General features: G+C 49.1%; 1 protein-coding gene across 3 annotated transcripts in view; it reads left to right on the forward strand.

Moving 5' to 3' along the window:
- Nucleotides 1–457: 457 nt before the first annotated feature.
- Nucleotides 458–12,030, forward strand: part of tbc1d4 (TBC1 domain family, member 4) — a 28,656-nt gene continuing 17,083 nt past the window's right edge. For 2 of the 3 annotated variants that reach the window (XM_056425613.1, XM_056425631.1), the window contains exons 1-7: nt 459–1,447; nt 9,127–9,255; nt 9,441–9,672; nt 10,085–10,329; nt 11,227–11,316; nt 11,630–11,734; nt 11,825–11,957. In XM_056425613.1, the coding sequence (XP_056281588.1) occupies nt 1,055–1,447; nt 9,127–9,255; nt 9,441–9,672; nt 10,085–10,329; nt 11,227–11,316; nt 11,630–11,734; nt 11,825–11,957 (1,327 nt within the window). In that variant the 5' untranslated portion in view covers nt 459–1,054. Of the gene's footprint in view, nt 1,448–9,126; nt 9,256–9,440; nt 9,673–10,084; nt 10,330–11,226; nt 11,317–11,629; nt 11,735–11,824; nt 11,958–12,030 lie in introns of all 3 variants that reach the window. The other variant, XM_056425622.1, reaches the window with a different exon arrangement.

A 12,030-nucleotide genomic window follows, 5' to 3' on the forward strand; every position in this document is an offset into this window, starting at 1 on the left:
CACACAGCAACTTAAAGAACAAGACTACAACCTTGTTATCTCAATAAATGGGCGTCTGGGGTCTCACCAGTGGGGGGGGGGGGGGTATTATTCCAGAGCGCCTCAGTGAGGTTAAATATGGCACACATACTATTTTTGGGGGGGTGATGGGAGTGCTCTGAATTAGATGGGAACCGCTCTAATCAGATGCGATTACAACTAGTTGAGCCCATGAATCAGCGCGGCCTGCTTGTAAACACGTGGTTGTGAACTCCTGCATATTGTGGAGCCGCGTCCGGCCTCTTTAAATCATGGCGTAAGAGGACCGGAGCCATGAAGCCACCCCGCCGCGGACAACGAGGGCTTCCCAGTTGTTGTGCACGGTGCAGGGAGAAGGTGGAGCCTCTGGCCTGTCACGTTTCACACGGCGGCTCTGCCCCTGCCCACTCCCCGCAGCACATGGGATGGTTGGGCGGGTCGTCAACGCGCACACAGCCGCTCCTCCTTGTGGAAGAGAAAGACTCACAGTCAGGAGGCTGCGTGAAGATGCATGTATTTGAGACAATACATAATGAATAAATAGCGAGCTGATAGGGTGTTGGGGTTTGCTCAAGAGCAGCGTCAAAAGAAAGCCCATTCGTCCGGGAGACTTGTTTACAGGAGCCGTCCGAACCACGCTCTCGGAGGCCAACTCCTCCGGGGCGGCGCGCGGCTGTTTTTAGAGCTTTTTTTGGGTCGCTGCCCATGAAAACAGCGGCGGACCAGAGCAGAGACGCAGGGAAGCAGACTGCAACAACACCGACACGCGATTGTATCCGAGTGTCCTGAGAAGCAGCGCGGCGGCACTTTGATGTCATGCATCTTGAGCGACGGGGCGAGCACGTGCGCGTGGAGCAGACCGCTCGGTTCCTTGCAACTTTTCGCCCTCGGAGGCGGGGACATGGAAACGGTTGCAAACTAACTCCGCCCGGGCCTCGGGTTTGCGAGGGATGTTAAGCCCGCATCTGTTTTCTTTTCTTTATTTGTGTCGTTTTTTAAAAGTCTTTTGAGTCGAGTCGCGCTGTCAAACGTCGACATGGAGAGTCCGGAGGAGTCCGGTCGGCCGAAGTCGGAGAGGAGGTTCGCCCTGACCTACGTCGGCTGGTCCTCGCTCGACAGGCGGACCACCCTGCCCATGCTGCCGTGGCTGGTGGCGGAGATCCGCCGGAGGAGCGAGAGGGGCGACTGCGGCCCCGCGGGGCAGCCGAGGGAGGTCCAGCTGGTGCTCAACCCGCCCTTCGTGCGCTGCGTCCCGGCCAACAGCAGCAGCTCCTCGGTGTTCATATTCGAGCACAAGGCGCAGCTCGTCTCGCGCTTCATACACAACAGCAACGACCTCACCTACTTCGCCTACCTCACGCGGGGCCAGCCCGACAACCCCGAGTCCGAGATGTCCTGTCACGTCTTCAGGGCCTGCGACCCCAACCAGGTAGGCGCCCCCCCCCCCCCCAACCACCGAGAATACCAAACAAATACGTCCATGTGACACGTGACACAACAGCAACTATAGCAGAGAGAGAGAGAGAGAGAGGCAATGTGAAGAACACTACACTAAGAAAGTAGTGCCATTGGTTATGTCTGGAATATTGCATTTAATAATTTTGTTATTTTGTGACGTCATACTGCTTACAACTACAGTTCAAACGATACCAATCTTTTGGCCCACCTGTTTACATGTTCTGATGGACTGAATCTAGCTCCAGGTGTAAACACAAGACTAAAGGCCATGTCCTGGAGAGGGGTGAAAATAAATCTCCTTTTAGGTGACGGCTATGTCATTTAATCTCAAACCCTGAGTAGATTACGGGTCCAACCGTGTTTGCTTTGGTATTATGTATTTAGGTCGGTCAGTCGGTGGGAGTGATAGACGGAGCAACCCTGGATTTTTTTGTTGGCAAAATTAATCCAAGTCCCCCCTTTTTTTTAGGGGGTTCAGACATCCTTCTGGTGGCTGTAGTGTGACAACAACTGTACAGGCACAATATCGCAGAGTCGGCACATTTACATGCCGATCCGCCACTCTTGAGTAATGAATGTGTGGTAAGCAGCCCCCCCCCCCCCCAAACAAACACATCAGGAACATGGGAGACGGTGCTTTAAAAAATGTAAAAAGCGGTGTTTCAGGCGCTTTGGTGTGAGTCTGCAGTCGTGAATTTGAATGTTTTTATGCACGAATCCTCGGTGTCTGGATGTTTGTGCCACCTTTCATTGACCTGCTGTCGGATGAGCTGGAGTCTCCCAACCCCGTCCACGTTATTCCCGTCTCCCCTGGAACAAAGACGACGACGACGTTGCCCCGCTGACCTCCGAGGATGCTCCCGTTCTGCATCGATCTCCGATCCGCCTGCCACTGCCGGGTCATGTTTCCTGTGGTATGTGCAGGTCGGTGGGGGTTTTTTTGCCGGTGAAAGCCGAGAGCGCAAGAGGACACGCTGCCACCCCGATGCTTTCAGCAGTCCAGGGCAGAGGCGCCTCGATCATACCTCAGATGGCATTATTACGCAACAACAACAAAACTGGTTTGGCAGCCGGCGAGCAAGCGAATGTGCGAGGTGGACCCTGTGGAATGCAACGCCACGTGCAACACACTGCTGCAGTCGCGACTTGATTATTCCCCAGGCGTGACGCTCTTTTTAGAATGCATAAAATCGTTCTCATTGGGAGTCGTTTGATTTTCCGTGTGTCCAAACTGAGTTGGAAGACATTCTTGCTCTCTGCCTCGTTTCGGAGTGACAGGCATGTTTCTTTATTACCTTCGCATTGAAAATGCCGGAAGGTTATGTTTTGATCGCCGTGTTATTTATTTATTTGTATGCGTGTTATTCGCAAAACTAAAAAAGTATTGAACCGAATCGCATGAAATTTGGTGGGATGATTGTTTATTATCCGGGGACCAGTTGATTCGATTTTGGGATCGATCGGGTCAAAGGTCAAGGTCAAAGGTCATGAACAGGTCAAATCTTCTTGAATTTGGTGGGATGATTGGTTATTATCCGGGGACCATTTGATTAGATTTTGGGATCAATCGGGTCAAAGGTCAAGGTCAAGGTCATGGAAAGGTCAAAATCTTTTATTTTATTTTTTTACCATAGCACGATACATTTTTGTCCAATTGGCATGCAACTAATGCCAACATGTTCATAATTCAATGCCCAATCTTGTGATATGCGAAGGTATGCGCTCTACCGTGTGCCCGTTCTAGTTTATGTGTCTATTCTTACCACGAGGCCTGAGGACAGACCCCTGGCATAGAGCAATACGATGTGAAAGGTTAACAATGAAGAGAAGCGTCGGGCTCCGTTTCATTTTACACAAGTGAAAGGGTGAACGCTTTTTAAGTTTCAACGAGAACAATTGCAGACAAAGCACATTCTCCGTTCAGATAAACGTGGAATGTCTCATCGTGTTTCCTTTTGTTTTGAAAACTTCCTCGACTTGAAATACGACTTCGGTCCTCGTCTGTTATAAATGAGCTTCATCCCGACGTCAGCGTCCACGCACAAGGTGCAGTCATTGTGGCATTTGAGGAGACTCTTTATTGGCGTAGTCGTGACAACAGGCTTCACGTAAAAAAAATCTTAGTCGTAGTTTGGGTTGCAGCATTTTACTCGATCGTGGCGACGTGCACACATTCCGCTTCGGTGTAGACCGCCGTGTGTTCTCCAGCTCTGCTCCCACTCTGGACCTGGAATACAGTGGAATCTGTCACGGGGGTCTCGACCGTCTCGTGGGGGGGCTGGTCATCATTGCACTGGTGGGACACGAGAGGAAAGTCTAAATCACCATTAGGATACTTTCCTTCTGCATTTTCATCTGCATTTTGAAATGCTAATTATAAAAAAAAAAGATAAGTCCCGCCCCCTCATTCCTCACTCTGTGTTGATAAACTTGTTGCCGGGTCAGGTCAGGTTGCCACTATCATGGTCACGTTTCTTACTCCATGAGAAATTATGTTCTTGTGTGGTTTGTCATGATTGATGAGAAAGTGTAATTGACTTTATTCTTGGATACATTATGTTCATTTCTGTGCAGTATATTATTAGCTGTAAATCACATGATGCAACGGTTTGATTGTATGCACAATGTGGAGAGCCGACCGCCCCGGATCATTTCATAACTCAAATATAATTGGTCCGGTTCTGACTCACGGTGCACAGAGATAAAACCAGGGTGTCGTAAAGTACAGTTCATTTCTCCGCCGTCTTGAAACATTGAGATATGAACGTATGAAATGAGCTTCTTGGCCCGTGTCCAGGTGGCATGAGGGCCTTGGTGTTGCTTTGTGTTGGGTTGGGACATGAACTGTGCTCCACTCCAGAGCCAGTGTGTGTTCAGGCCCATGGAAACGCACTGGGAGGAGGCGGGCGCCACGGCTCTGGAGAAAACAGTGCGGAGCCTTTTCGGAAAGCAATCCTAGGAGAGCTGCAGCCACACAAAGACGGCTATGTTGAAAGCAACGGTATTTACTCAGCTTATATACAAGCAACAGTCGATGCCTATGTTTCTTTTTGATTTGTTTGTGCAGTTAACAGAGTTCTTACGGTTAAGGAAAACCTGGAGAAGTCATGGAATTCAAAATGTTTTGTATTTCCAGGCTTGGAAAAGTCTTTAAAAAGAATGAAATCCCAAAAGTGTTGGAAAAGTCATGGAAATGTGTTTCATTCATGTGTTCATTTACACCAGTGGTCCCCAAACTACGGCCCGCCTCCACATTTGGCCTGGCCCCCTGAACAATACCAGTGACGCATTCTGATTTTTTTCTTTTTTCTTTTTTTAGTCTGGCCACGCAAATCCTGTCAAATAGAACGGAATAGTGGCGAAAAGGTTCGGTAAGATCCTGGAAAGGGTTATTAATATTTGGTTATATGTAGATTTCTGGAAAACAATACATGTTTACATTTAGGCACCCCTGCGATCATCACACTTTTTCTGTTACAAACTGACCCTGGCCCCCATCAGAGGCCATCAAATAAAGATTTATATACATATTTATTCTTTTAGTCAAACTATAATCTCTAATTCATTTGTGTCATTTGAGGTTCATAGAAATTTGGTTTAAAGCATGTGTATGAACCCAGAGTTAAAAGTTTACTTTTGTAGTTTGGTCAAATAGCTGTAATTGGATTAATTAATTAAATGTAATTTTGGAGTAACTTTGCAATAATTTACAATTATTACTTTTAATGTGAAAAGAAAAAAGCCCATCATCTTTGAATACTTCATTTCATTGCTTCAAACAAGTCCAAAAAGGGGCGGGGCAGAGAATCCGAGGTCAGAACAGGCAGGTCAGGAATAGCCACTAATAACGCTGGAGAACTTGGCATGAAAACACAAGACAATCTGGCAGAGGAGAAGTGCAAGTGAGGGAACCTAAGTAGACAGGGACTAACGAGGGAATGGGCAACAGGTGAGATGGGCATGAAGACCAGGTGAAGGGAATGAGGGACTAACGAGGGAGTGATCAGAGGCAGGTGAGAACAGGTGAAGGGAGTTGGACTGACGAGATGGGAAGCAGGATCTGGAATGACATGATAGTTAGAGACAGGATGAAAACAACTAATAATAAAAGGAAGGTGTGGAGCTAAACTGTTACACCTGGTGTCGCCGCGCAGTGAGAGCGCCCGACGTGGGGGACGAAAGGAGGGGGCCGTCCTCCTGTTGGCTTTCCCCAAAGCTCTAAAGCTGCTGCTGTTTGCGTAGCTTTGGATCACAGATCACGTCTGATAACGCCGGGCAGTGATAGGTGAAGGTTGGATGTAAAAACCAGTTTGAAGAGGCGTTGGAGTGGCAGGCCATGTTTGAATATGTGGGGGGGGGGGAAGATAAAAAAACATGGCTTTCCTCTATTGCCGGACAGCTCTTTGCGTGCCTGTGCCTGTTTCCACCCAAGCACCTTTACTGGCTCTGTGTTGGCTTGGCTACAAGTACTGAATCGTATCTAATGGTGCTGTGGAGTCGTCTTACTCATGTTTAATCCAGCACTGCCCGTAAAAAGTAAAAATGTCGCCGTTTATTATTTTGAACTGTGATTCTCAGCGAGCGACGCCTCTGCAGCACCATGACCCCATAGTGTCGGTATCGGATGTGTTTTTGGAGACCAGACCTTCAGAGCAGCGTCCCCCAGTATGCAATATATTTATAGAAATTGAATTGTTGTGTGTGTATTTTTTTATTATAATGCATTTTGTTGCACGGCTCTGTCATAGCGAGCGAGGAGTCGGCAGGCAGTCGACCGCATTGTAAAACAAACAGGTGAACATTTTAGTCGCCGCTCTGCAACGAAGGAGAGGTCCTTGAGCTCGCAGGCGTAGCTGGGAAACCCAACATATTGAGCGGTTTGCTGCAGAGATTAGTCGTGGACAGACAGAGGTGCTCACTCACTCACTCACAAGTTCTTCTTTCTTTCAATCATTTTCTTTTTAGTTTTAACAAGTTATATATTACCAGACAACGAATAAATAAAAATGACATAAAAGCATAACAACCAACTATACAAACAATTAGACAAGGACCGAAAAACACATAATATCATTCTTACCACCATTTTATTTTCTATTCAGCCCGGCTACAGGAAGCCACACATTGACAACCAATGCTGAAGAGAAAAAGGGTACAATAGAAATGAAGAGCAGGAAACCCCCGATTATATCCATCAAAATCAATAAATCATAAATATATATATATATATTGCTGAGCCATTCCTTCCCAGTCACTTGGGAAGTTGGGGTCCCAAGATTGCATAGCCTCTTCGTACGGTTTCAGCATAAGTACTTCTTACGGCCGCTACACACACACACACACACACACAGCCACGACCGCATGATCCTGCTGTATGATGACAATTACACGTGTGTGTGTGTGTGTGTGTGTGTGTGTGTGTGTGTGTGTGTGTGTGTGTGTGTGTGTGTGTGTGTGTGTGTGTGTGTGTGTGTGTGTGTGTGTGTGTGTGTGTGTGTGTGTGTGTGTGTGTGTCCACCACCTGCCCGTCTTCCTCATCTCCATGCGGCCCTCTTGTCACGGCTCTTCCCATTTGGGAAGGCACTTGGGTAAAACAAACAGGACGTCTGAAATAGCTCATGCAGCCGCAGCAGAGCGGCATATTTGATCCCTCCAGTGTCTCGTACATAAACTTGGCCTCCATTTAAAAGATAAAAAAAAAAAAAAACCAGCAGGATGTTTGTATTTTATTTACAATCAAGGTCCTTTTCCTGCTCGGCCCGCCCTCACGCTTCTATCCTGTTGTTCTGCTCACCTCTGGAGTCGGCCTGACTATTCTGTTACACAGTGGTGGGCCGTCAGGGCCAGCAAGGCCTTCTCTGCTGGCCTAAACATCATCAGAATATATATTTTTTTCTAAATATATTTTCCCACAAATATGTATTCAATTATTTCCCAGAGTAAGAGTTATTCTCTTAATTTCATAGCGTTCCTCTTTGGTTGCGCTGCTGCCAGCGCCAGGTTGAGATTTGGAGGGCTGGTCTTTATGTTAGATCTTTTATCCAATCATATTCAGCCATCGTGTGTTGCCAGGGGGCTAAAATCTGCCCTTAGGCCTTCAGAATCAACATTGCGAGCGCTGGTAGCTTCAAGTGAATGGGAATGACGATGTTGTGTCAACCAATCAGCTTTAGAGTTGGCTCCTGTAGGCCTTCTAGAAGGCCCCGGAACCGGCACAGGAGCAGCGAGCAGGCGGAGTGCTGCAGGTCTTTTGATTGGATTACCAATATTGAGAGGCGGGGTCTATGGGCAGGTAGATGCAGAACCTCAGAACTAGGAAACTGAATTTGATAAAGGAATTAATTCACGGACTACAAAGCTGTTTTTTCAACCCACAATGGCGGAAGGAGGAGAAGATGTCGATTTGGTCGAGCATATACTTGAAATCTGCTTTGGGTGCGACAATGCCCTGTTTAGTGAACAAACTAGTGCAAGTGACTTTTTGTTCTTCTTTTTCTCCGTCCCGATGCGCGCATTCTGCAGCGGGCGAGACGGAGAGCCGAGAGAAATGACATGCTGTTGTGTAGATAAGATCAACATCAGACGGCTGTTTAGTTTAATAAATGAACAAAGACGTGCTATAGAGAAAATGACGGGGGCGGGCCAATTGTTTTTAATGTCATGCAATCTACCAATACTACGCCGCGATCGACGTATTGAGCCCTGGTCTAGAGCCATGGCATCATAATGATAGTAATAAGAGGTGGATTAATTCGGGTGGGACTGTAGGACCTCACTGAAGGCCCAGGCCCACGGCCCACGGCCCGCCACTGCTGTGACATAACTTCCCTCCTCAGTCCACATGATGAATGTGTTTGCTCAACAGTCAGTTGGCATCTCATATCAGAGAGCGGCTGTTTGTTTTAGCACTCATTGTTGGGTGTTTGACCGACCTTGACCAGGGGGCCCTTGTTCTCGCTTTTTAGCGAGCCGGAGCTCGGGGGCTGCCGGTCTCATTGCGTCTTTCTGCCAAAACGAGGGAACAGTCGTCTGTGGAAGCACCTGATGACTGAATGATGGGCTGCCTTTTGTTTTTTTAACATTCCCAAGTATTGCTTAAGAGTGCGCGTCAAAAGACGTGCACGTTCTGTCGTGACTTGTTCGGCCGTTCTTCCCCTGGATGCAAGTTAACAGACACGGTGCAAGTGACACACACACACACACACACACACACACACACACACACAGGAGCAGAAACAGGCTCAGTGACCTTCAGGTGCCTTGCAGCTCTCAGCTGTAACTCACTTCCGTTACCGACGTAGTGTTTGGTTCTGTCTGTTGACTCTCCTGAGTTAATTCAAATATTACGCCAGTTTCTTTATTCTAGCCGTGAGTTATTTAAAGTCGCGTCACGGTATTTGTTAATCGAAACCAGTTCTCGTGTCATCCGAACGATGTTTTCCTTGTTCATGTTTTGACTGCATGTTATTGTGTCTGTCGTGTTGCGTTATGTTGTTCTCCTCTGTGGAGTTGTGTGTGGAGGAAACGCCTCCTCTGGCGTCTGGTTCCAGTTCGCTTCCCTTTCCTCCTTCGTGGTGTCTTTTTGTCCTCGTTAACGTCTTTCCTATTTGTCACATCCCCCCCCCTCGGTGGTCCTCTCTTTTCTTCCAGGTCCCCGAGGTGATCAGCAGCATTCGCCAAGTGTCCAAATCGGCCTTAAAAGATGACGCCAAGCCCAAACAGGAAGCGGAAGAGGCCTTCTACAACTCCCAGAAGTTTGAAGTGCTTTACTGTGGCAAGGTTGAAGTGAAACTCCTTACGTGTGAAGTGTTTTTTTTAACATTTGATTTTAGCGAGGACTAAGACTTAAAACAGGTTCATAGGACTAAGAAGACTTTAACAGGTTCAGCATCATAGGACTAAGAAGACTCTCAACAGTATAAATGCAATCTGAATTTATTCCCCCCCCCCCAAAAAAAATCCAGGTGATGGTTCTGCTCAAAAAGGCCCCGGTCACCCTCATCGACGACTGCATCGACAAGTTCCGTCTGCACGAGGTCGAGCGCAAGCGCCTGCGCCTGCTCGGCGGCCAGCGGGCGTCCACAGACGGCGCCCCGGTGGAGTTCCTCATCGGGGGAGAAGGAGACCCCCTCTCCTCCGCTCTGAACGAGGGCACAGAGGACACGGAAGGCGCCGGACTGGACGACATGGGCAGAGGTGAGAGGATTAGCACCGGGTGGTTTTACGGGGCAATGCGTGAGTATTTAATATATATATATATATTAATGTTATGAACCCAAACACAAGGGCAGTAGATGTTCAGACGTTTGTGGGACGTCCTCAACAAGTATAAAGCAGAGCTAGTGGTTAGTTCTTCCGTGATGAATGAAGGAAATGAAAACTGTTTATACAAAGTAATGCCACTGAGATAAGCCCCGCCCCCTCCAAGGTGCAAATGAAGCGAGTGACGTGAAAAGCCACAAATAGTCAAGCGAGTAAACTCGCGCGAGTGGAGCGTTGCGACTCTTCTCCTGGTGCGAGCGACCTCTGCCTCCCTCTCGATGTCGTCCCTTCCAATCAGAGCGGCGTGTTGTAAGACGTAGACAAACGGCCCGGCGTGTGTTTCCAGGTCAAAGCCTGTCCAACAGCGCCAGTCAGAGCAGCCTGCGCGGGGCCTTCCCCGAGTGCATCCTGGAGGACTGCGGCTTCGAGGAGCCCCAGGAGTTCCGCACGCGCTGCAGCAGCCTGGCCGGCGGCCTGCAGAGGAAGCCGGGGGAGGGCGTCCTCCTGGCGCCGGCGCGCCGCCGGCACTCCAGCGCCCCCAACCACGTTCAGCCCTCCGACTCGGACAAGAACCGCACCATGCTCTTCCAGGTAGGGGTCGACCTCCAGGAGAAGTGATGACGTGCCGATGCCTTGGCTTCAGAATGGGGGGAGGGGGAGGTTCTTATCCGAGTCCAGACAGGAGGAGCGGTCTCCCGACAGCAACGGGCTCTCATCGTAAGAGAGCAGCTCTGTTGCCGAGTGCTTAGTTTGCACCCGACGGCCCAGGAGTCTATTATATTTGAATTACAGTGTAGATAGACATTAGTACTGAGCTCTCGTAATCTTTTAAACTCTTTTGTATTAAGTCCAAAGTTGCAGTGGCGTTAGGTTTATTAGACTGAAGACACGTTGTCAAAGAGATGGAGGTTTCCTACGCCTCCGTGCCGTGACCGGAAATAACAAAGTCTGCAGGATGGCCGTCTCCCGAACGCGTCTCGGGAACACTGAGCGGATTTGACGACATTTGGCACAAAAACAACCGATTCTGGAGGTCAAAGGTCACCGCGACCTCACGAAACACACGTTTGTGTCCCACGACTGTCCAAGAATTCACATGCCAAACAACTGCCGACATGATGAGATGAAGGGATGTCTTTTTGGACGTAAACGGCCTCTTGGCTGGTTTCATTCTGGCGGTCACTGAAAGGCCCGCCGGCCTCACGCCGCTGCAGCGACCCGGCTGCCATTCCTCACACGGCGCGTCTATTTGCTAATTAAAAAACAAACTAGAGCGCAGGCTCAATATGATACTCCACATATCCGACAATTGTGGGGGGGAAATCGTTGGCCGCAGACTTGCTGACCTGGATGTTGAGAGAGTCATTGAGCGGCTCTCTGAATAGTTGACGGTGACATCGTCTTTGGCCTCGAGTAGAAACGGTTATCGTTTTGAGTTCCTGCTCGTTTGAATCCGTCTGACCCTGATTATAATGTTGTGTTTCGCAGGTCGGGCGATTTGAAGTGAATCTCATCAGTCCGGAGAGTAAGTCCGTCGTGCTGGAGAAGAACTTCAAAGATATCTCGTCGTGCTGTCAGGTTGGTTCTTTGTTACTCCGTATTCACACTGAACGCCTCTCTTTCTTTCCTCTGGACATTTACCGCCTGCCTCTCCTGCACAGCCAGCCTTTTTTTCATTTTCATTTGATTCTGGCGTCTTTATCAGCGATTCTTATGGAATCTCATTTCTTTAAATAGAAAACCAGCATAAAGATAATGCCTCATTCCGCCTCAGCAAAGCGGTCATTTCACTGACTTAATGGAAAGCGGAGATGGAGGCTGTGAAGAGCCGTTATGGTTGAACGGTCTCCTCTTACCGCCCCTCATCCCAGTTCTCCCGCCCGTGTCTCAGGGTGTCAAGCAGTCCGACCACTTCGGGTTCATCTGCCGCGACCATGCCGAGTCGGGCCCCGGTCAGTACGGCTGCTACGTTTTCCAGTGTGCCAGCGAGTCGCTGGTGAGTCACGCAGAGCATTACCCTCCCACCTCCCCTTTAAAAAAAACCCAGACACTCGTGTTTTTAATCCGCGCCGCCTCGTCTCTGCAGGTGGACGAGGTGATGCTGACCCTGAACCAGGCCTTCACGACGGCGGCGGCCTTGCAGAGCAACAAGACCCAGATCCAGCTCTGCGAAGCCTGCCCCATGCACGACCTGCACAAGCTCTGCGAGCGGATCGAAGGTGAGCCCCCCCCCCCCCCCTCCCGTGAGCTCTGGCGCTCTCTGACTCACGGCGGTGTCGGGATGCACGTGAA

This window comes from Pseudoliparis swirei, chromosome 2, assembly GCF_029220125.1.
Source record: "Pseudoliparis swirei isolate HS2019 ecotype Mariana Trench chromosome 2, NWPU_hadal_v1, whole genome shotgun sequence".
Classification (NCBI taxonomy): Eukaryota; Metazoa; Chordata; class Actinopteri; order Perciformes; family Liparidae; genus Pseudoliparis; species Pseudoliparis swirei.